Source organism: Salvia miltiorrhiza, chromosome 2, assembly GCF_028751815.1.
Source record: "Salvia miltiorrhiza cultivar Shanhuang (shh) chromosome 2, IMPLAD_Smil_shh, whole genome shotgun sequence".
In the NCBI taxonomy this organism is placed as follows: Eukaryota; Viridiplantae; Streptophyta; class Magnoliopsida; order Lamiales; family Lamiaceae; genus Salvia; species Salvia miltiorrhiza.
Genome location: NC_080388.1, coordinates 57,743,418 through 57,769,199, shown reverse-complemented (window position 1 = coordinate 57,769,199; position 25,782 = coordinate 57,743,418). Strand labels below are relative to the sequence as shown.

General features: G+C 34.5%; 3 protein-coding genes across 6 annotated transcripts; all 3 read left to right on the top strand.

The window, feature by feature from the left end:
* The first annotated feature begins 570 nt into the window (after positions 1-570).
* LOC131010600 (protein NLP5-like) lies at positions 571-4,802 on the top strand. Its single transcript, XM_057938197.1, has 6 exons — positions 571-735; positions 804-1,146; positions 1,567-2,380; positions 2,457-2,507; positions 2,582-3,371; positions 3,449-4,802. Exons 3-6 carry the CDS (start codon positions 1,580-1,582, stop codon positions 4,336-4,338), a joined length of 2,532 nt encoding a protein of 843 aa, XP_057794180.1. The 5' UTR covers positions 571-735; positions 804-1,146; positions 1,567-1,579; the 3' UTR covers positions 4,339-4,802.
* Positions 4,803-8,208: 3,406 nt separating this feature from the next.
* Positions 8,209-12,706, top strand: LOC131010598 (uncharacterized). 4 transcript variants are annotated; one of them, XM_057938193.1, is made up of 9 exons: positions 8,272-8,557; positions 8,659-8,785; positions 8,872-8,947; positions 9,188-9,260; positions 9,384-9,482; positions 9,869-9,964; positions 10,754-10,804; positions 11,719-12,114; positions 12,230-12,706. In XM_057938193.1, exons 1-9 carry the CDS (start codon positions 8,501-8,503, stop codon positions 12,548-12,550), a joined length of 1,296 nt encoding a protein of 431 aa, XP_057794176.1. In that variant the 5' UTR covers positions 8,272-8,500; the 3' UTR covers positions 12,551-12,706. The 4 variants fall into 4 exon arrangements, with proteins under 4 accessions (XP_057794178.1, XP_057794179.1, XP_057794176.1 ...); XM_057938195.1 differs by lacking the exon at positions 9,384-9,482 and having other exon boundaries at positions 8,209-8,557; XM_057938194.1 differs by lacking the exon at positions 10,754-10,804.
* A 9,959-nt stretch (positions 12,707-22,665) lies between these two features.
* Positions 22,666-23,384, top strand: LOC131010597 (ethylene-responsive transcription factor 1A-like). Its single transcript, XM_057938192.1, has one exon. It carries the CDS (start codon positions 22,747-22,749, stop codon positions 23,302-23,304), a length of 558 nt encoding a protein of 185 aa, XP_057794175.1. The 5' UTR covers positions 22,666-22,746; the 3' UTR covers positions 23,305-23,384.
* The last annotated feature ends 2,398 nt before the right edge of the window (positions 23,385-25,782 follow it).

Sequence of the window (25,782 nt, the reverse complement as noted above, 5' to 3'; positions counted from 1 at the left end):
CACGAAATGAGTATCTATTTGTGGATGACACAGATTTTTAAAAAATGTATTGAGTGCGGTGTTAATGGTATAAGGTTTTCACTTTTTGAGAGTATTAATTAAAGAGTTGTGTGTGGTGCACTTGCTAAAAAAGGAAATGAGTACTCATTTTATAGACGGACTAATTTTTTTTATAAATACTCATTTCGTGAACGAAAAGAGTACTATAAATAACGTATAATAATAATAATAATAATATAAAGTGGTTCCCCGTCGAATTTCGACGGGTTAAACACTAGTTTAATCAAAAATTGGATTTCATTTCATCATCAAAATTTCTCACGCATCTCTACCAATCGTGGTTTTCACATTCACCCCTCATCAAAATTGCATCTTTTTTCCTTTTATCTTTTACTTAGAAGAAGAATGGATTTTCCACTAAAAAAAAGGAGAAATGGATTACAGCACCACACGCACCAAGAATTTGGTGGGATTGATTGGTTTCTCCAACATCATCAAACCCATAATTTTTTAATTATTCTTTTATAGTAATCTAATGGCAAAGATTCGCAAGTTGGTGCTCTTGAAAAACTAACATTTTATATTGTTAATCAAGAAGCTTTTTTTCCCTTGTTAGTAACATTTTATAGAGAGTGAAAGTTGATAGTTTTTGCAGTGAAAATTCATTGGATTCGACGATCTTTTTCCTTGGTTTTTCATTCATCTTGTTCATTGTTGGTGGATGAATATAACTATGTAAGATTCACTTTGGAAAAAATATTGTCTGTTGGTGTTAAATCCTAAGTTTTTCTTGTTTGTTACAGTTGACTATGGAATGGGAATCCCAAGAGGGGTTAGTAGGCCCATTGCTTGATAACAACTAACAAGAATCTTGACAGATAATCACAAGTGAGAGAGAGAGAGGGAGGATCTCATTCTCAAGTTTGTACCGCATAAAATAGATCTCATCTTGCAGATTCATACAACTTAGCCTTTTTCTACTCTCAATTCCAAAAGTACTTTTGGTATTTCCTAAAGCCTTGAAAGGAATTTTTGAGTCAAATCAGATTCTCTCATCAATACTAACCATCAAGAGGCCTTCTTGGGATTCAACCATCAAATTCACTAATAATTTCCAAGCATCGTATTCCGGCAAATCGACCAAAGGTAAAGTTTCATTCGATTATCTCACTTTTCATGTTTTATGAAATCATGCAGCTTTCAAGCTTCAAACCAATCAACAAGTTTTGTCTTTTAACCTTTTCCCAGAGAAAGTTTGACATTTAGGTTCAGTTTTAGATGGTTGAGTTGATTTTATTGTTATTTTCCCAGATTTGTCCATACCAAAATTTGTTAAGTTTATATTGGATTCAACAGCAACTCCCTTTTCTGCCCTGATTAAAAAAGGCAAGAATTGAGATGTACTTATCTTTTTGACCAATTGAAAAGATCCTTTCGAAAGTTTCCACTTTGTGTGTTTGTGATGTTTGACAGCCTCAATAATGATTACATGTTTGTTTGGTTCCCTTTGAATTAAGAAGATGGGGTTGTTAATCCATAAGCTTTTTCAATTGTTATTGATTACAGTTAGAACCGGGTGATGTTAGTAGCAATGGAGGAAGGTGTTCTTCCTCTGAGTAATATCCTGAGCAGTGAAGCTGATGCCTTAGATTTTGATTACATGGATGAACTGTTGTTGGAGGGGTGTTGGTTGGAGGCGAATGGATCTTCGGAAATCCCACATTTTGATTGCCTGACTCCGATTTCCCCCTTTGAGCCGTCCTTCTCCTGGCCTGCACTCGACTCCAACAATGGCGAACCACTCGAGGAGGAGAGGAAGAGATCATCTTTCCCTGAGAATCTATCCATCAGTCCCTTGGTCGACACCTCTGTTGAGGGCAAGAGGTGGTGGATCGGACCACGAGCTTCGTTGTCAGTGATGGAGAGGTTGATTCACGCAGTGGGTTTCATGAAGAGCCTGTCGGGAAACAAGGACGTCCTTATCCAAGTATGGGTGCCGGTTACGAGAGGAGGCAGGCGCGTGCTCACCACCAACAACCAACCTTTCTCCCTCGACCTCAACTGCCCCAAGCTGGCTCATTACAGAGAGATCTCCGTCAACTTCCTCTTCCCTGCCGATGAGGATTCCATGGAGGTGGTGGGGCTGCCTGGCCGGGTGTACCGGAATAAGGCCCCCGAGTGGACTCCTGATGTCCGTTTCTTCTCGTGGGAGGAGTACCCTCGAGTTGCCCACGCGCACCAATATGATGTTCGAGGCACTCTTGCTGTCCCCATTCTTCAACAAGGCAGTTGCGATTGTTTGGGCGTCATTGAAGTCATCTTGACCAAACAGAAGATCCAATACCGTCCAGAACTCGAGAGTGTCTGCAAAGCTCTTGAGGTCTTTCCTCGATTTTGCATCATCAAATCTTTGGCTTTGGCGTATTTCAATCTAAAATTCTTTTGCTTCAATGTAGGCTGTAGATCTGAGGAGTCCTGAGCTTTCGAGCACTCAAAAGGCGGCTAAGGTAATTTGGAACCATCTCTCGATGAAGCTAGTGGTTGATTTCATATGTGAGAAGAGCATTGGTTGTTTTTGCAGGCGTGTGATTTATCTTACCAAGCTGCATTGCCCGAAATTATCGAGGTTTTGAGATCCGCGTGTGAAACTCATGGGCTGCCCTTGGCTCAGACGTGGGTGCCCTGCGTCGTGCAAGGCAACCGAGGGTGTTGGAGCTCGGACGAGAACACGAAAAACTGTGTTGCGCCCGTGGAATCCGCTTGCTACATAGGTGATTCTCGCATCAAGGGGTTCCACGAGGCCTGCTACGAGTACCACTTGTTGAAAGGTCAAGGTATAGTCGGGACAGCGTTTCAGACGAACGAGCCTTGTTTCTCGCCTGATGTGTCCGCGTGTAGCAAGGCGGATTACCCTCTGTCTCACCACGCAAGGATGTTCGGACTGAAAGCTGCAGTCGCAATACGTTTGAGGAGCACTTGTACTGGTCCGGCCGACTTCGTCTTGGAGTTCTTCCTCCCCACAAACTGCAACAGCCCGGACGAGCACAGGAAGATGCTTACTTCTGTGTCTACGATCATCCAGAACGTCTGCACCACTTTACGCGTTGTCACTGACAAAGAGTTGAAAGAGGAAGCTGCATTCTCGAAGCCGTTGGCAGAATCCTCAGAGATTAGGTTAGGCCAGCCCGATTCCGATTCAAAACAAGGCGTGGCGTTTGTTGCAAACACCTCTGCATCATGCCACAGTAGCTCGCTGTATATGAATAAAACGGGAGAGAAGAGACGAATCAAAGCCGAGAAAACTATTACCCTCGAGGTTCTCAGGCAACACTTTGCCGGAAGCCTCAAAGATGCTGCAAGAAATCTTGGTGGTGAGCACTTATCTTCTCCCTTTATGGTATTTAAAGATCAACAATGCCATTTGATTTGACAATTATCGAAATTTCAGTTTGTCCCACGACGTTGAAGAGGATATGCAGGCAAAACGGGATACAGCGTTGGCCCTCTCGGAAGATCAAGAAGGTCGGCCACTCCTTACAGAAGATCCAACGTGTGATCGACTCTGTTCAGGGGGCCTCTGCCGATTTGCAGATCGGATCTTTCTACTCCAACTTCCCGGAGTTGGCATCCCCGAACGCCTCAAGAACGACTCAGTTCTCAAACTCCACGTTGGCTGACGACAATCTCAATCTCAAGCCCTCCGAGGCACAGCCGGAGAGCAGCGTTTTGGCACCCCCACCCACTGCATCTCTATCTCCTTCCTCGTCTTGCAGCCAGAGCTCCGGCTCGAGCCAGTGCTGCTCCAGCGGGGCGCAACCCTTGAGCGTTGGAGGCCAAGACAACGCGTCTCTTAAGGACGAAGCAGCCAACAAGGTGCTCAAGAGAACTCGAAGTGATGCAAATCTACACTTGTGGAATGATGAAGCTAAGCCCCCCCCGAGGTCCCACAGCCACGTGTCATTGTCTTGGCCGGATAGGCAGGGATGCGCCCTTCCTGCAGGAGACGACAATGGCCAGAAATCTCGAGAGAGGGATGGCCCGAGGATCAAGGTTACGTATGGAGAAGACACGATCAGGTTCCGCATGGAGAGCAACTGGAGATACAAAGACTTGTTGCACGAGATCTCTAGGCGATTCGGGGTGGACAATGCAGGTGGCTACCACCTCAAATATCTGGACGACGACGCAGAGTGGGTGCTGCTGACATGCGACGCCGATCTAGAAGAGTGTGTCGACGTATGCTACGCAACACGAAGCCAGACGATCAGGCTCGCCTTCCTTCATGATTCACAGTCACAGATTGCTAGGTCTTTCAGCATTAGAGGTACAAGTTTGTAGTTGCTGCTGCTTGGATACAGAAAGCTCTAGAACCAATCTTTCGAAGATTCCAGAAGCTGCGCATGAGCAGTATTTTGCGTTTAGCCGCAAAGGATATTAGTAGAGAGGAGAGGGCTGCCTCGTGCTTGTGTCGCTTCTGTTTTGTTGATTAAGCTCGGCTCGTCTGAGAGTCGATTAAATGATATTTGAGCTGAGCTCGTGAAAGGCTTGAATTATGCCGAACTCGACCCATTACTCGAGCTCGGCTGGTTTAAGTGCTCGAGGGGAAACTATACAAGGTTACATGTTCATTTTGTCTCAAGCTTGTCTTCTCAAAATTTTGAAATTTGAGAAGCTGTGTATGCTGCAAAATCTGATGTCTGTTTGCAAGAATGGAGACTTCCTTTTTCATGGAAATTGCACCTTTAGCACACTGTAAATTTGTATTCTTCTTTAGAAATCCGATAAATTTCATTGTGATAAAACTTTTCGTGATGAAAGTGTATGATACAGTAGAACTTTTATAATATTGTATCTCTCTAACAATATAAATCAATAGGATGATAATCTACAAGCTAACTACTACTTAATTTGTTGAAAATAGTTTTGTTATAGAATTTGGCTTTTATGTATCACAATCTATAAGTATCGTTTATGTCTCCAACTTCGCAATATTTTAATAAATGTCTCAATTTGACGCCCGTTAATGGTTGCTTTTATCAATTTTCAAAAAAAAAAAGAAAAATACTATCTACAAAAAAAAAAAATATAAATATTTCCCACTTTGAGTTTGAAATGATAAAATTACCCTTACCTAATTTACAAAAAATTGCTGAAATCATGAACTTTGCTCGACCATTGCGAGTCGAGTATATCAAATATTAATGTATTTGTGATAAATATATTAATGCTCAACATGCTTGACTTCTGCAAGTGGAGCATTAGTAATAAATACATCAATGCTCGACATGCTCAATCATTGCGAGTCGATCAATTGAGTATTCTTAGAAAATACACTAATGTTTGGTCGAGCATCAGTAGAATATACACTAATGCTCGCCACAAGGGTAAATTTTTTCTAAATGGGTATATTTATATGTTTTGTAAAATGTGGGTATTTTTTAAGTTTTATCTTTCATAATGGGTATATATCATTTTGCCCCTTTTGAAAAATATCCAAAAATCCAGAAACCAGCGATAAAATGGTAGTCATTTTTCCGGGTGTTTATGTGGACTTTTTTTCCATCTAAGTGTCAAAACGAATCTATTTAATCTATAAAAAAGAGTTTCTTCCCTTTATTTTTTACTTTCTTTTTCTCTCTCTCTTATATTTCATTAATTTTCTCTCTCTTCTATTCTTTTTTTTATATAGGGAAAAGATACAGATAGACCCTCCTAGGTGTAGCCCTTATAGCGTATACCTCCCCTATCTCACTGTGTGTACAACTAAACCCTCGAACTCAAGAAAAATGGATCAACTACGCCCCTCACCCTAAACGGCGTCTTCTACCGTCAGTCAACCCATTTTATTTTAATTTATTGTGGGGCCCATGTCATTTTTTAATTTATTGTGGGGACGACATTAGACATAATGGCGCCCCGTCTCTTGAGCTGTTTCAGGCGGCAATCCGATCACCAACGCGAGACCGAGAAGGTGTCGGCGGACGTGACGACAGAGGAGCAGCGTGGGGGCGGGCCGGTGGTGGTCGAGCTGTTGTCGTCGCAGGGGTGCACGAGCTCGCCGGAGAGCTGCTGGTCTCGCGGCTGGGGATGGGGGATTTCGTGGTGGAGGCGCCGTTGATACTGTTGGGGTACCACGTGGACATCTGGGATTATATGGGGTGGAAGGACCCCTTCGGATCCCGCCAATGGACGGTGCGGCATAAGGCGTAGGTGGAGGCCCTGCAACTTGACACCATGTTCACCCCTCAAATCGTGGTTCAGGGCCACGCCCAATTTTTTACTAGGGGAGTACTTGGGTTAGTACCAAAGTAATTACTAGTTAGGACTTATTCAACAAGTCCTACTCATCCATGAAAGCAACGCAATAAAATTGAGTGATTTATTACCAAAATATCGAGGCGTTGGAATCGTGTTTGGATGAATTGGGCGAGGGAGTGTATGTCAAGCTGATGGAATAGTACATTGGAGAGACCTGATTGGTGCAGCAGGTTGACGACTTCGATGGCCGGTTTCTCATTTTTGGCTGTCAAAACAACGATGACGCCGACCGCCGCCAGCTGCCGGACTGGGTGGGATTACCGCATGGGTGGGTGATTGAGCTCCATAGAAGCAATTGCTTTGTATATTGAATTATGAGTGCGGGCAAATCTGGATTGCACATACCATCTGTTGAAGGAGGCGACTGTGCTTCATTCGATGGAGATCAAGTATAACATGGTGGGCCCCACAGTAAATAAATAAAAAAAGGATGACTGACGGTGAGAAGACGCCGTTTAGGGTGAGGGGCGTATTTGTTCCCTTTTTCTTGAGTTCGGGGGTTTAGTTGCACACATAGTGAGAAAGAGGATGTATACGCTATAAGGGCTACACCTAGGAGGGCCTATCTGCACATTTTCCCTTTTATATATTACTTCATATTGTCAAATTTGATTCAAGAAAAAATTATTCAATATGCATCTTAAATATATGTTTGTGATAAGATTTGTAATATGGTATAAAAATCATCGAAAATGAATAAAATATTTTTCCCCCCTTCCTATTAATAATTTCAAACTTGGTCCCCACCTACACACTTAATTCATTTTTTTTCTCTCTCTCTCTCTCTCGCCCTCCACCTCGTCTACTTTGACATCGAGTTCCGGCGAAATGAGTGACACCGAGTTTAACCGTGCTGGATCAACGTTCGCTGAGAAGGAAGAGGAAGTACCACTCCCGCCGATACGAGCCCTAGGATCAAGTTATTCATTTTTTTTTGTTATAAATGAATAGATGACGAATATTATTCATGATTCAAATGCGTGTCAGTATAGTATTTTGGTGTTTTGAAACTTATTTTATTGATGTTGCGTTCACATTGTACACAATGTAGTAGGAATAAGACGCATAATCCTCTCTGACCGTGGCCGCATTCTATCGTGTTGCCTCTGTGCAAGTCAACGTTTGGGCATAGAATCTCCCCATCTTGGAGTAGAAATCGGAAGTGCATGATTGAAGTTAGAGCCTCTGAGCGTGGGATTCCTATAGAGGAGCTGAGGTTGTAAATCTCGACCCCGTGAGATTTGAGGAATTGGATTTCCTCACAATGATGTGGAGCTTATCATCATTGCCGATTTGCTCAACATCTTGGCTATGCGGTACTCGAAGAAGAATAGGAGAAGCGTGTTCCAAATGATGCATTGGAGGATGATGAGCTACATTTACACCATGAGGCTGCCATAGTATTCGCCGTAAATGGCAATGAGCAGCGGAAATTCATTGCATAGATGTTGTTGAAGGAGATGAAATAAAATGACATCGTTTAATATTAGGTGTATATTAATTTTTATGTTTATTTTTTAACATCCACCTTAATAAGTCATGTTGGCTATCCCGCAATCCATGTCAATTTTCGAGAGTCAGAAAATTTTAATAGGATACAAATAATAATTTTCTGGTAGATTGGATATCATTTTGATATTAAGGTCACGTTGAAACATTTTTTAGAATTCGTTAAAACAATGAGACATAAAATGACCTTTACGAACCTCTCCTAAAAAAAGAATATATATCGATTTGATGCCCGACCCACTTATTTAGGGCGGATCGAAACTGAAACCGAATTTGATCGGTTCTTTGTTTCTCAAACCGATACTTTAATACTCGAACCGCATTGTAAACCGAATTTGATCGGTTCTTTGTTTCTCAAACCGATACTTTAATACTCGAACCGCATTGTAACCGATCTGTTCGGTCAATTTTTTTCATTGCAATTCGACTTTTGCACACCAGATTAAACACATACGGTGAAATGCAAATAGCTGTTTAGCGTATCATACATTTACAAATCAATACTTCAAGAGTAATTTGTTAAGTTGGATAACAATCGAAGAGAAGTTGTAATTCTCTTGTTTTCCCTTGATTGGGAGTTGCAATCTCATTATGACTGTAACTGTTACTGCTTGAATTAAGTTTGAGGATGGAATGTTGTTGAATTTAGTTCAGAGTTGAGGGCATTTCGGAAATGGCGGAGCGCCGCCGGCTAATCCTTAGGAATTTCCTCTCACCGGAAATCTGCAAGGTTCCTCCACAAACGCCACGCTTTCTGTCTCTCTCTCTCTGTGCATATATACATATCGTGTGTGTACTACTCTAACCTGATGAAAAACATTTTGATTATAGGAATTGGAGTTCATACACAAAAGCTGTTGCACAATTGGGTACAGGCCCAATGTCTTCTCCACCACTCTCTCCCATCTCATCGCCACCAACTCTCCCCATCTCATCATGCCCTTCGTCCCCATTCGAGGCACGCTCATTGTTCGCATCTCTTGTTTTATTATTATTTTTATTGCTCAAGTAGCCAAAGAAAGAACTTCTATTTGTTATTTGTAGAGAGGTTGAAGGAAAAAGTGGAGGAATATTTTGGATGTGAGTACGAATTGTTTGTGGAGTTCACTGGGCTCATTAGGTATATCTATTATGATGAATAGTTCCCCTCTCCATGCTAATGAATGCTCAAATCTCATGTGATCCTTTTTTCTTCTTATTTTATGCTTAAAATTGGAGTTTTTGTCACATTTGAGAATATTTGCCTACAACATATAGCTGTCTCAATCTATTTGTTGCTCCGGTCGCGATAAATCTAGTTGCAAAGTAGTTGCATTTGATGATCAGGAAATTGTTTTATCTTATGCCATTTACATGTCAGCTGGTGCAAGGGAGCTAGCATTGGATGGCATAGTGATGACAACAGAGATCATCTCAAACAAAGGGATTTCTCGGTGTGTTTCCTCCACTTTCTTACGCTTCATGGCTATATGTTTCACTTTTTAACTTTTCTTTGAGTGGATATTCTTTTTTTTTTACTTTCACATACTTTATTTTGATAGTTTATCTTTTTCTAGAGCTGTTGGAAGAGTACATATAACGAATTTGGAAATAGATTGAGTTGCATTTCGGACTCAACACTGTGTCTGGGAACCATTGCATATACTGAAGTTAAGGCGACTCTCATAGGCAGCTCAATCAAGTAATAATAAGTAGTCGTTGCTGAAGAATTTTGTATTGATACTATAATTAACTGTTATACCCCATACTAACTGCCTGGTAAACTGCATGGCAATTACAAGGATATACTCTCCCCCTCTCCAAGTTCTATAGTTTCGATCGAAAAACATGGAAGTTCATGTATCTTATCATTATTGCTGTGTTATCATCATAACCATTGATATATTATTGAAATATGTTCAATAGTATCTGGAAGTTCAGCTCAGGGTGCAGGGCCCCACACATTTTTTATTATCTGGTTTTGTGATGTACTCTTAAATAATGGCCCAAGTTCAGTGTGTGGTGAACTTTACTGATGATTATATTTTGCATCCGGTTGCAGGCTGTTTGCTACTTGAATAATTATGAGGTGGATTTCCTAGGAGGTCTGTTTCACTTCCAGGATGGGGAACCCTCAACAATTGCACCTATGGCTGGGGTAAATGATTTTCTTAATATATAGTATTAATATGCATAATATCTTTATTTTGATCCTGTTCTGCATTTTCTGGTAGGTTTTATTTCTCTGCCTCGTTTGTTTAATAAACATGTCTCTGCTGCAGTACGTTTATGCACTTGTGACTTGGCCTTCTTGAACCTTTTGGTTTATCCTCACTGAAACATTTATAGATTTACTAAGAATAAACGATGTTTCATGAAGAATTGTTGTTTTCATAGATACAAAAACGACCATTGAGATGTGGCATACTTAGAGAAAACAACAAGTAAGTTTGCGAAGTGCAAATAACCTCCTCACATTTGTTTATCTATATTTCAGTATTAAGTGAAGGAAGTATTTGTTAATACAGATTTCAGAAGATATTGGTAGTATCTTGAGGGAGTATTTGTAGTCCCAAAACTTAATGACTTTTTTGTCAAAGATAAAACCTGAAGGGTACTTTTTACTTTTATTAATAATCCTTTATTTTTAGGTGTTTTCAGAATATCTCTAGAGATATGGATTACCATGTCGAAGTAGTGCTTGATGGCCCAATTAGCTTGGAAAGTCTAGTATAAAAAGTTCGGAGTTCTATCAATGGCAAGAAAGTAAATTTCTTTGCTTTTTTGTTTAGATAGTCCCAGATTCTTATAGGCATACTAGTCCAGATAGTCTTGCCCAAAATTCTAAAGCATTTTGTGATGTAATTTTTTTTTTCTTGCCCAAGACTCCGTAAACATTGTCAAATAACTTGGTGTTTTAAACTTATATGAGTTTGCATGTTTACAGGATGTTGTAATATACACAGCAGATGAAAGAAATATTCACTCTGTTAGTGAGGTAGCTTCTCTATTTACTTCACTCCTTGCTCTCTGAATAGATCTAATTTGTAACAGAACTACTATTTACATAGTTCGGGATTTTGGCCTTCAATCATGTATTTCCTACACGTATTTTTGGCTTCGCTGTTTTGCAGTTGTAAGTAAAATCAGCCTTTATGGCTGCTTCTGTTTTTGATCTTAATCCTGTACAAGAACAGAATATGAATTAGGTAGCACTTAATCTCGATTGTATTCCTCCATGAGTCCAAAGGCCCAGTCATAGCTACTTCCAGAAGGCAAAAACTAATGCCAGATTTGGATGTAAACCTTTTCAATCTGGTCTATCGTTCTGTTGGTTGTTTTACTTGAATCTGGTTGTAATTTTATAAAAATTGGTTGCTGGAAACAGAAATGCTAGACAAGTTTATGTTAGTTCTGAAAGTACTAGACTTTTACATGTGTTGTTTTTATGCATTAAATGAATGAGTGTAATCAAATGTAGTTTGCCAAAGCTCTCACACTTTACATGATCGAAAATGTTTACAGATTGGCTCCACTAAAGAGTAGGATTTTGTTAAATCCTGGCTTTTTGCTCATTTAATGTCATTGTGAGGGAAATATCAAAGTCATTTGATATGGAAGCTATTACTAGCCTGCTAGCTAAAGAAGTTTGTTAATTGTTTGTTTTTTGGATTTTTCTAGTTTATGGAATCCGGCACATAGGATATGAGCTCTATAGAAGAATTTTAGTGTGTTTTTCTATTGGTATGTTAATGGATATGAGCATTTATCATTACCAGACCAGTGAAGGAGCAAATCTTGTTCTTATACTATGAAATTTAGCTTTATTGCTACTAACTTGCCCAACATTTGGGGTTTCTATTCTTTTGAGTTCATTTTAAACTTTTTTTCTGTAACTGATCATCTGAACAGATTAGTGAAGGAGAAAGAATTACCCTTGCTTTGTGGTTTAGCCGTGATGCTTCTCATGATGAGGATGCTAATCTCCTAAAATCTCTTTCCAACTGTTCGCTAAGCAGTCACATCTGCTCGATTGCATCTTGTTTTCCTATGCTAGCATCAAGTAATATGTACTGGTTTCCTCCTGAAGAAGCTTCAAGATTCCAGACAGGATTCAACATATGCTCTGCAAGATTATATACTCTTGGATTCAATGTTTGTTTCTCCGACAACCCTGACAAAGAATGTCACCTCGCAGCAAGAGATTCATGTTCCATATATCTGAAATTATTGGAGGAGCCTTTGAATTTGACATATGGAGATGAATTAGTAACAAGGGGATTTGTCAACATATTGCATGCCCTTCAGGTATCTTTTCCTGCTCTATCATAGTTTATATTAACAGAATTATAATCATCATCACACATTTCTTGTTAGAGTATTTCATTGTCCTTCTGCTAACTTCTATACTGTTGTGCAACAGGTGGTACAGTTTTACTATTGGAAGGCTTCAGAGTTGGAGACGACTGAATCTATCGATACAGTGCCGCTGTCTGAATTGCAGCAACAGACGATTACTCGCCTGAGAGCCGTGCTTCTCAAGGATCTTCAACTCGCAGAAACACTTGTCGGATGTATCAACGGTAGCATCTCGCAAAGGCCACTCGAGAGGTTAAGGTACAGTTTTTCTGCTGTAGTTTGTGAGTGGGAAGCTTATACCTTAAAGCTGCGCAATGAACTTGTTATGAGCTTACCATTTTGGAGAGCACATCATTTTATTTTCTCCACAGCTAATCTTCATTGAAAATTCACTTTTAACTACAGTGGTTTTACACTTGGAAAATGACTCCACTTGATAGTTCATCATCTTCAAATAGTCCAAGTTACTATTTGGCATGTTTTTTCAAGACTCGGGTGGTAAATAGTATTCAATCTCATCCGTTAATCTTGTTTGTTTTAATGGTTGAGATTTTTTTTGCACTTTTTAAAGTTTTAAACAAGTTTTTCCTTCACCTAGAATTTGGTATTTTCTACATATTTTTAGGCTAGCTCATCAACAACCACTTCAATCCCCATTACCCAACTTTTCATTGTTTAATTAAATTCTCTCTTCTACATCATTAAATATTATTCTCAAACCGACCATATATATTTTTTGTGGTTTGTCAATGACCACTCTAATCATTCAACTACAAATATTATATATAATTATTTTATTATTATTTTTAATCATTATACTTTTAGTTATATTAAAATAATAACTAAATTTATAAAAGCATAAACAATGACAAACAAATAAAAATTCAAAATACTACAATTAAAAACCAAAATTATAATAATCGAAATACGAAATTGAAAATACACAATTAAAATACTAAACGTGAAGATGAGAGAATTGTATAGTGTGAATAACTATGACAATATTGGTATTTATTTATAGAGCATGAAGAAAAAAAAATATACTATATATATATATATATATATTTTTTATATTTTTATTTTTTAATATAAAATGCAAAAAATATTCAATATTTATTTTAATATCATGGTAAAACTTGACAAAACAATCGCAATGTAAAAAGTGTCATGAAATCAACAGATGAAGAATATGACCGGAGCTGGTCATTTGGATCTCTCATGGGCGGTTTCCATGAATTGATTAAAGCTTATGTATTTTTTTAGAAGTAAAATCAATATCACAAGGTAAATAATACTACAATATACTTGGACATACCCAATGAAATACAACCTCAATGAGGTTGAAACTGGGGGAGGAAACACGCCCAAGGGGTGAGCAAGATTTTCTTTTGTTTTTTACAAGTAAATAAATCAATATTGCAAGATAGATAATACTTCCTTGTATTAGAAGAGTATGCCTATTTTGCTTTTACGTCTATTTCATAAGAGTATGCACAACTCATTTTTAGACATGATCTCATCACTAACTTCTTATTTTATATCTTCACTTTCAACACTTATTTATCTGATACCTTCTACCCGAATTTACGCCCCTAAATTGATTGTGTATAAACAAAATCTTGACATATTCTCAAGCATTTGCAAATACTTGATGAAGTATTTGTACCGTTAAACACATGAATACATTTTCGTTCAATTAAAGCTCTGAAATGAATAAAAAACATCAAAACTATTATTTAATGTCGTTGATTAAAGCATTATTCTTCCCAAGACATTTAAGCCTTAAAAGTTAAAACTATAAATAAGTAAAACTTTGTACTAAAGCATTAATTACATTAAATCTCTTACCTCGTCACTTTCCACGCTGAAGCACTAACGACAATAATTGTTTGGCTCCATTTGATGAAGAAGATAGAAAAATTAGGGCTCGAATTTCATCCTTGAAATTAATTAATCTTAATTGGGTGGTAATCATATTGAACCTGTGACATCTCCCAATTAAGAAGATATTGCATCGAATGCACCTTGCTCACTGTTAATGGACTCTCTTATAACTCTGATAATACCTTCAACATATTTTTTGTGATCTTGGCTTTAATTGTGTGGAACCTAATATTTTTAAACAACGATAAATGCCTAGAAATTTTCAGCAACTGAAAATATATCAGGGTGTAAAAATTTTCCACACAAGAAGTCGAGTAGACATCCTCTTTTATATGGACGTAGAGAAAAACTAAAACCACTTCATTGAGCGGAGTGATATTAGATGACCCTTTATGTCTTTAAACAAATTTGACATAAAGGGTCCCTTAATACCACTGTATTAAGTGATATAAGTTTTTTCATCCAAATTTTCGATCCAAAGATCATATTAAAAAATTTTAGTTTTTTGATGCTATAGAAATTTGAATTAACTTTTTAATCATAATTTATTGGAACACAAACTTGTTAATAAATATGGGCAAAATGAATTTGCTGGAAAAATTGAATTTTGTGGGAAAAATCAGAAAAGTATTAAGTTAGTGGAAAAACCTAAAAATATTGAAAGCTCGAATATTTACACGCAAACAAATAACTAAAAAAAAGTAGTAGTATATTTATACCAAAATAACTCTAAATAAAACGAAACAAATTTAAATATTTCAATTCATATAGAGTGCAATGCATAGTGTGAGTAAGAGTCGTCGTTGTGAATTTTATAATACACAAAATATTTGGGTGATGAGAGCCACATGGGGGCGGTATGGGTTGGAGCAAGTCGATATGATATGATATGACTGCACACCAAATTGTTCGAAAACACAGCGGTCAATATGTAAATCAGAAACTCCAATATTACAGTCAATGTTCAAAACATCAAAGCATCTATGACTGTTCAAGATTCGAATTAATTACTTCATCTACTTTTAAAATATAGTTTTAAAAATAGACCATAGACATTTTAATAAAAGTAAGTGATTATATTGTTTGAAATAGTTCATCATAATAATTAAATAATCTGAAATTAATTTTTTCATTATAGCAAAATAAATAATATCTTACGTAGCATTGTATAATCACTTCATTCTAATTTTTCTCAATTCTCATTCATTCTTATTTATTTATACATTTCTAATCAATCAATTTTTACATTTAAAAACTATTAAATAATCATATAAATTTATAGATAAATTCTATACTATTAACTAATCGTATAAAACTATTAGATAAAGTCTGTACTATTAAATAATTGTATAAATATATTAGATAAATTCAACATATCCAATTAATTATAAATCCTACATATCCATTTGATTATCGAAACCCAGCCAAATTAAAACACATTAGCACTTCGAGGGTCTATTTGTCTGTTTTCAAATGCCTGAAATCTCTCCCAACCTCATACCAACTTTTCTTATATATATAAACTCAATGACCAACAAGAACTCATCATGTCTCGCAATCCACATTTTTTTCACCCGAAAAATTTAACTTAATAAAATGATGGCATCTAGAATATGAATCCTTATACACACTTAATTGAGATTGTTCCAAGTGTGACTAAAACTTAAATAAAGTATACCAATAAATCAATCTACGAAAAGCAATCAATTCAAATGTCAATTCAGTTTTTAGAAAAGATATTCTTCAACTAAATGTTATAAATAAATAAAATACATGCCTATGTCCAATCTATCTATCTATATATATATATATATATATATATATATATATATATATATATAATAACAAAATAAATCATATCCTACATGGCGCCGTATAATCACTCTATTTTAATTTTCTTCAATTTTCATTATTCTTATTTTTTTTTCTAAATTATTAATCAATTTTCATATCTAAAAAATATTTATATTTGTATTTTATTTTATTATATAATATTAGTTTAAGTTTATCACATCATACTCACAAATTAACATATATATATATATATATATATATATATATATATATATATAATACGTTTATATATAGATGTATATACTTAAATAATTAACTATATATATATATATATATATATATATATATATATATGATTGAATATGATTTCAAATTTGACGATGTTGTTTAAAGTTTGAGACGAGATTGTTCTCATAACTTAATTATAGTTTCACAAATTCTAGAGAAAATGATACTCACAAGTAAGTTATAATCTCCAAGCTCCATACAAGATGATATTCAAAATTCAGATGTGGTATTTCAAACTCCAAAGAATATGATTTTCAAAATTTTGACGTTCAAATGTTATATGTGGTCTTTAGAGCTTCATATGATTATCTGATTTTATTAGGTCCATATGAGATACTCAGATGACATATGTTTGGTTAAATTATTTCTTATCCGTCAAATTTAAAGAATTTGAACAAACTTAATACTCCCTCCGTCCCCTAAACATCTTCCTAAGAGAGGATGATACGAGTTTTAATAAAAGTTAGTTATGTATTTGATAAGTTGAGAATGAGTCCCACAAAAAGCGAAATTATAATAGTGATAGTTAGTGAAAGTGGAGAACGAGTCCCACAATAAGTGAAATTGTAAGAATAATAATTAGTGAAATTGTTTCCAAAAATATGTTAGGAAGATGTTTTGGGGACGAACCAAAATAGGAAAAAAAAATGTTTGAGGGTCGGTGAGAGTAAATATTATCGATATACGATTAACAGCAGATGCGACACATTAATCGTACATCATATCATACTTTAAATTTACATATTTTTTCTTCTAAAATCTTCAATCCGACATCAACTTTTTATAAACTTCATCAAATGAATATTTATATAAAAATGTATTTCTATTATCACAACCTACATTTAATTGGCGAAAGTGATTAAGATTAATATTATTTCAAATATTGTATTACTAATTTAATTTGATCATATCAAATTAATTAAAGAAATAATTTATATATAAATTATTACATATGTTATAGTAATAAAAATAACATATAATAATTATAAATGATGACATAAAATGATTCCCGTCAAATTTCGACGGATTTGACGCTAGTATTGATAATAATATATTGTGAGATAATATCTATAAGTATAAAGAGACTATTTTTGTAAGTGTATTAAATTGTAAAAAATGACTATTTCTCATAGACGAAATGAGTATTTCACAATATTTTCAGTGTTAAATTGTGTTAAAATTTAGAAGAAATTATGTGTAAATATACAAATTCTCATTTATTTTTAATTCTGCATGTAAATTAAAAATTATGATTCTAAATAAACAATTAAATTGTTTTGATTTTTCTCACAGTTGATTTTTCCAATATTGATATTAAACACAAATTTATGCATAATATTAAATGGAAATATAAATATTGTTGAACACAAATATAAATAATGAACATAAATTTACGTATAGTAAATCCTATCTCTGATGTTTTTCTAACGAAAGGGAGAAAGGCGAAAAAATTAGATAAAAAAAGGGGATAGGTGGTGGAGGTTGTGGGGATTTTCAACGACTGATGTGACCAATTGTGAGTGAAAACGATGTTGAGAGATCGTTTTGGAGATGATTGTGATTTTCTTGCCTGCATCTTTCATCAAACACCATCACAGCTTTGATGCCTCTCTCTCCCTTTTTCGGATGTTTTGGAGATGTTGGCGGTTTCGGCCCCACGCTCCTGGGTTGCTCTGTTCCTGTCCGAGATTTCGTTTCTTTTTGTTGTGTGGGTTGGAGTGGCTAGATCCGAATTTTTTCTAATTCTCGGTGCGCTGGGTTATGGTTCCGATCTGTCTATGTTTCATTTTTCCTTTTTCTTGTAACTAGCAGAAAATACGTACGTTGTACGTATAATTAATACTCCCTTCGTCCCACCGAACTTGAGTCGTATTTCTTTTCGGGCTGTCCCGCCGAGCTTGAGTCATTTTCTTTTTTGGCAAAAGTTAGGCAATTTAAAGCACTAACTTATAGTAAAACTAATTGCATCCCTTATTACTTCTATCTCATATTTTATCACTTTAGTACCTTCTCTCTCTCATACGTTATCACTTTATTACTTTCTCTCTCCTAGTTTATCACTTTTATACTACACACTTAAAACACTAATCTACAACTTCTTAATTCACGTGCCCAAAAGAAACGCCTCAAGCTCGGCGGGACGGATGGAGTATTATTTTATTTGATAATTTATTATTTTAAAAAATTTATTAATTCATTACTTTTATTAGATAATTTATTGGATAAATATATTTATTTATAAGCCTTATCAATAGCTATAGAAATATATCACACAGATTTAATGTAATATCTAATGAATTAATATATTCTTATAAATATATAATATGTAAAATAATTTTAAAATAAAATATATAATAGGGGTCAAATAGGCAATTCACAAGTTGTGCCTTAAGATACCTTAGGCTATTTTTCTATTAGTATAGATATAGATAGACGGGCAATCTTTTTCCTTTATCGACATTTTTTTCATTGGATTTTTGCTGGAAAAGTTTTGATGAAACTCGACCCTTAATTAGCGCCCTTGTGCTATCAATGGGTTAATAGTTCTTTTTTTTCTTTTTTTGGTTAATAAAAATTCCAATTCAATAGAGGTTGAGAGTTCGACAAAATTGGAGAAGAAAATTTTGTGCAAATTGAAGAAAAAAGAAATATGCTAGAATGAGATACCTGCATACATTATATATAAACTGAGATTTTATAGAAAACGAAGAAAACCTAAGACAACCCTTGAAAGCACAAGAAAGTAGACTAAGGGCCGAGCCTCATTAAAACTTTTCACGTAAAACCCCAAGGGGGAAAACCGAGAAAAGGAAAAAGAGTACCCGTCTAAAGAACCAAAGCAAAAGAAGGGGAGAGCGGAAGGGAAAGTTTCCGGAACTCCGGCCTAACCATCGTCCCCAAACAGTCCCGGCTCTCCACCAACGCAAACAGAAAAGACCAGGCAAGAGGCCGGTGAGACGCCGTCGCCAAATGCCAAACCAGAGAAAACCACACGGCCGGTTAGACGTCGTCGCCGTGTGAACAAACACAAAAGAAAAAACGAAAAACAAAGGAGAGCTAAATGACCGGTTATACGCCGTCGCCGTAGCTATCCAAAAACCAAGCATACATTAAAACATATAGCATCCCCGGCAACGGCGCCAAAAAATTGATCACTATTATTATAGCATACATTAAAACTTTTCTGCTCTGCTCTGGAGATACCTGCATACATTAAAACATATAACATCAGACAGTTAAACAAAAACATGCATAATATTATATATAAATGTACATAAAGTAAATTCAACCTTCGATATGCATTATCTTCATATTTTATATGCAAACTTTTTCACTAATATATGTATTTTTAAAAAATATATAAATTCGTGGATATGCATTTTTTACAATCATATTCCACCACCACCACCACCACCACCACCACCACCACCACCAACAACAACAACAACAACAACAACAACAACAACAACAACAACAACAACGAGTACATATAGGAGTAATCTAGAATGTCCACTTAAACACAATATCTATACTATACTCGTGAAAAGCCAAGATTTCAATTTGAAATTAATTTTAAATTGATTTCAAAATTCAATGGCAATTTTGTAGTTATAATAAAATTGAAGGTTTATTTGTAACCTACATTATATTTTTTTCTTTTATTTTCTTTATTTTCTCTTTTTTATTCTATTTCTTTCTAAAATTGTAAAGTTCAACTAATTATAAAATTTCAATATGCATATCAAATTAAAGATCACGAGCTTTAATTTGATATATTTTATGTAAATATTTGATTTAAAATATAAAAATTATATTTATTTAAAGATTAAAAATTAAAAAAAAAATCATCTCATCTCTCATCTTTTTTTGAATAAATCTGTTTATTGATTCTTTTTTATTTTTATTTTTATTTTCATTTTTAACTTTCTTTTTGCCTTTTTATAATATCAAATTTTATTATTGTGAAATTCTTCTCTATTTTTTGAAATATTTTCAATATACACCTCAAATATATTCAATTAAAATTAATTTTTTAATTATATTTATAAATATAATAATTAAATTGCTATCAATTTTATATAAATATAAAATAATTTTTCGTGCATCTCACAGAATACAAACCGATGCTAGTATTATTAAAATTGGATGCTATTTATACTACTCCATAAAATACTCCCTCCGTCCTTGAAATAAGTTCATCTTTTTCCTTTTTGGGACATCCCCCAAATAAGTTCTTCTTTCTTTCTTTCCATTTTTGAACAACTACCCCACCACTAATAATACTTTATTTATTCTTACTTTTCACTTTTTCACCACTCTCAATACTAATTATAACATTTTTTCACATTTTCACCACTCTCAATACTAATTATAACATATTTTTCTCTACTATCAATATTTTACCACTTTTTCTTAAAACTCGTGTCATCCCCAAAGAGAAACTTATTTTGGGAACGGAGGGAGTATGAGTATTATCGGAATCGGAACTAAACATCATCACAAAATAAAAATCAAAATATAAAGCCACGTCAGCCACTTCTTCAGATTTAAGCAAAAAAAAGAAACCAAAATTGGACACGGAGGTAGAGCAGAACAGAGTAGCCTGCTCCAAATAGCAAAAAAAATAGTTTCCGAATAAGAAATCAAATAAATACTGGTAAAAAAAAATGAAATAAATAAATTTTCAAATAATTCCACTTCAAACAAAAAATAGTTAAAAGCCTTTCCCGACGAAGAATTTGACCAGCAGCTGCCTTTAGGGGTTGGATCACGTCCGCAGGGATATTAAATAGTAGTAATTTTAATTATTGATTAATAATTATCATTAAAATTTTAGTTAATTTCTAATCATATCCATACTATATGAACATCCATACCCAAGTAGTTTTTGTATATGAGTAAGTAATAATGCACACGAGAAACTTAAAAAAAAAAAAAAAAAAGTACACGAGAAGATATTGAGAATCGGAAATCTAAAAATAGTCATATTTCAGATGACAAAATGTAATTGTTCTATTTTTGGAAGGAAAACTTAATTATTCTTTAAAAACTATTAATGCTAGGATTAATTACTTCAATCCTACCCTTTCAATGAGATATAAATCAAGAAAAATTAGATCAAATGATATAAATTATCAAGGGTCTTGAGATATCTCAAAATTTCAATCCATCAAAATAAACAAAAGATTAGTCTTACTATTTTTATCAATTAAGGGTGCGTTCTCTTTGGTTGTAAAATTATCATGGAAAAATGAGGGATAACCAAAATTTCACCATTTAAATCTTTCTTTTCTTTTCCTTCATTTCCTAATTGACTCTTACTTATTCCTCATTTTTACTACAAAGGAGGGATAATATTATCACACTATTTTTGGAGGGATAATATTATCTCTTATTTGTAGTGAAAATGAGGAATGAGTAAGGGTCAAGTAGGAAATGAGGGAAAAGATTGAAAGGATTTAAAGGGTGAAATCTTGTTTATCCCTCATTTTCTCATAATAAATTTACAATCAAAGAGAAAGCACCCTAAGGGTAATCATAAAAAATAAACGCCCCCTTACTTGACAAAAAAAAGCCCTTACTTGTGTGCGTGTGTTGGTCCAATAATTAATGTCTGATGTCAAATTGAACACAAAAAATGCATAATATGATAAATACCAAAGTGCATATATAAATTTTAGAAAAAATTACAATTATCTCGAAGTGAACACAAAAGTGCATAATGGTGAGCACACAAGTGCATACATAATTCTTTTTGATGTGGTCAATTCAGATATTAAGAGTCTACTTAATCTATTATTCATCCTTCCTCTCTCTCTCTCTCTCTATATATATATATATATATATATATATAGATATGGGTGGGCTACCGTAAGAACACATCTTAAAATAAGAAATAAGAGCAATTTTCAATGTATGAATTTTATGTAGAACACATATGAATTCGCTGTATAAAGGTATGAATTGTGAAAAATAAATTATTGCTACCTTTGAGATTCGAACTCAAGACCATAAATCCATCCAATAGGGTTATGAATCAACTGTAGATCTTGATGATCTAAGGGCTGAAAATGATTCTTATTTTATATTTTAAAAAGTGTACTTATTTTAGCCATATATATATATATATATATATATATATATATATATATATGAATTTACTAAATAGAAAATAGAAGGTGACTTAATTTTTGGGATTTCACTAAATTAGTTTTTCTATCCAGAGAAGACATAAAAATTATGACCGTGTAATTTAATATAATATAAGGTCTACAATTGGTCTTATGTATTATTCACACTTTAATCTAAAATCTCAATGCAAGAAAACCCTACATATGTATATGGAATATAATTAGCCACGTGAATGACTAACCTTAATCTGTTGAATTCCTATAGAAACAACGAGGAAAGCACCTGCCATATTAATCTGAACATTAATTTGTCCGTCTTTACTTACCCTAGCTAATAAAATACTTCTACTTGATGTTACATGCATGCACCTACTTCCACAACCTATTATATATACACACACATTAATTACTCACCAAATCAGAACATTCTAACTTCAAATTTTTGTTTTTTTCAAGAGAAAAAAAAGCTTCAAATTTTTGCAGCATGACGTTTCAAAATGACGATCACTACGAGGCTGATCTTGCCTTACTTGATACAATCAGAAGATATTTGCTCGACGACATGGGGCCTCTCGCTGCAACAGTCAAGCCCGAGCCCGAGCCCGAGCCCGAGCCCGAGCCTCAACTATCCTTTCTGAGTTTCCAAGCAGTGGCGGCGAAACCGGCGGCACCAAGAGGAGCGCACTACAGAGGGGTGCGGCAGCGGCCGTGGGGGAAGTTCGCGGCGGAGATACGAGACCCGTCCAAGAATGGGGCGCGGGTGTGGCTCGGGACCTACGAGACGGCGGAGGAGGCGGCCTTGGCCTATGATCAGGCCGCCTACGCCATGCGCGGCTCGCGGGCGATGCTCAATTTCCCGTTGAGGGTGAATTCGGGCGAGCCGCCGCCCGTTAGAATTACATCCAAGAGGTCCACCGCTTCCTCGTCTTCAGACAGCAGCGGCTCGCCGCAGAAGAGGAAGACGGCGGCGGCTGCTGATGGACTCAAAAAGAAGCGGACGTCGTCAGCCATCTCACAAGAGCGATTTCCTATTTTTTATTAGCTAGTTTTATCATTCTCTTTCCTCTTCTTGTTCAAACTTCAAACAACCAACATATGGAATTATGGATACATTTTACGTCATTACTGCTCTGCAATTTAAATTCAAAAAATATCTTGTCAAGAAAAACAATGAAAAAATATATGCGCAAAATCGATATTGAGTGTAAAAGTAACGATATATAAGTGCAAATACCGGGGCGGAGCTAACAAAACATGGGCTTGTACGAATTTTTAAAATTAGGTCTTTTACATTAAAATTTTTTTAGAAATTCTACAAAAAGTATATCTGTATTATAGATATTTTTTTTTAAGTTACATGATCAAAATGAAAAATTAGTACATTCACTTGAGAAGTGTTACTATGCTTGCATGTTTCGAATCAATTTATCTAAAGTATCCTTTCGAGCATCTCAACCGAGAAGCTCAAGCCCGCCCTTAGGGAGCCCCTCCACATTGTCATGTCCTCGGGCTGGGGCTCGATTTTCAGTGCCATGGACAAAGGATTTTAATTTTAATTAAATGTAGCTTTTCTTTGTATTGTGCATTGCACATATATTGTAAAGAATCCTACACTCTTCGATGTGGGACTCAATACGAAATCAAATTGGGGTACTTTTTGGGAACGAATGGAATATTTAATAACAGAAAATGATACTACTTTTAATATGTGTAAATGATATTAATTTTTTATATAATCAAATGATTAGTTTTTATAAAAATACATGATATATTACAAATGACACTTTTAATAACAGGAAATTGTACTTTTAATGCATGCAATTGATACTTTTGAATGTGCCGAGAAATGATACTTTGCAAATTGATATTTTACAAATGACACTTTTAATAATAGAAAATGATACTTTTAATGTATACAGATTATACTTCGTAAATGATATTTTTTTATGAAATCAAATGATACTTTGTATAAAAATAAATGATATATTTCAAATAACACTGTTAATAAAATAAAATGATACTTTTAATGCATGCAAATGATACTTTTGAATGTGCCGAGAAATGATACTTCACATATGATACATTACAAATAACATTTTTAATGACAGAAAATAATACTTTTAATATATACAAATAATATTTCATTAAAAAAATCGATCCAAACGAACCAGACCAAATCGAAGAAGAAGAAAATACGACATTTGTGGGATTCAAATTAACTCACAAGTTTGTGAATATAAGGCACGCAGAGTACCAACTGAGAATCTAGTTCAGTTGGTAATTATACTCACAATTAAATATATAATCTTGTTTGTTTTCTTTTCTTAATTGTAGATGGAGCGGGTTCGAGTTCGGGTTAGAGTGCATATCTAAGAATGCTACAACTATGACTATAATTTGTATGGTATAATTTGTTAGTATAGGGGAATTTGTATTGGATCAATTGTTCTACGTAATCTTTTTTTCTAATTGCATATTAATTTCTCATGTTCAAATAGATAGTTTTGAAAAATATTAAAGACAATAAAATAAAAATATAAAAAGTATATCCACATAAGAATGGGGAGAGAAAAGACAAAACGCGCAGCCTAAGAGTGCTACAACTATGACTATATCTTGCTGAGGTGGAAAATTGAATATCCGTCTCATTTTCCATTCCCGTCACACTTTTGACGCCGAATTTTTTTAAAGGGCCATAGCTGAGACTATAAATTGAACTTAACAGGAAGTTCAGCCTATAAGTTATAATTAATGCATTAAAAATTTATAATTTTCTAGAATCGATCTCTTCTTATTTTAATGGTTTCATCATGCAATTAAGGCTCGTTGTCACACGTAATAAGAGCGTGACGTGATAAATATCTATCATACTCTAATACGTTGTTTGTTTCAAACCGAAATCCACGTGAAATGCATCATTTTTATTCATTTATTTGAAGTTTTTATGTAACTTGTAAAATTAATGACATCAATAAATGCTAACGTGAACTAAATAATGCAAATGGGATCCTCTGTCCCACTATTTTGTGTGTACCACTCTTAATTTATCTATTTTATAATTATATTTTATAAAAATAAAATATATTATTATATTATGAACTCTAATTAATATTTATCACTAAAAATTGAAATTTTTAAAAAATTATATACCCTAACTTTAAATTAATGAACCCAAATAATCAATTATTAATTCAAATAAATATAAAAACAATAATTATAAACCCTAATTTGGATGAGTGAACCCTTGTTAATTATCTTTTTATAACATTAAAGCATAATAAATTAAAATTAAATAAAATATAATTAAAAATTACAATAAATGTTCATGAAAAATGTTCATCACGGTAGATATTCAACAATATTAGCCATCTGTATATTTATATTCTAAAAGTTGACTAGCTTGAAGTTGACACAAGTTGGAATTCGTAAATTTTCGAATAAATGATATAAAATCTCACACTAATATTTATTATATATATATATATATATATATATATATATATATATATATATATATATA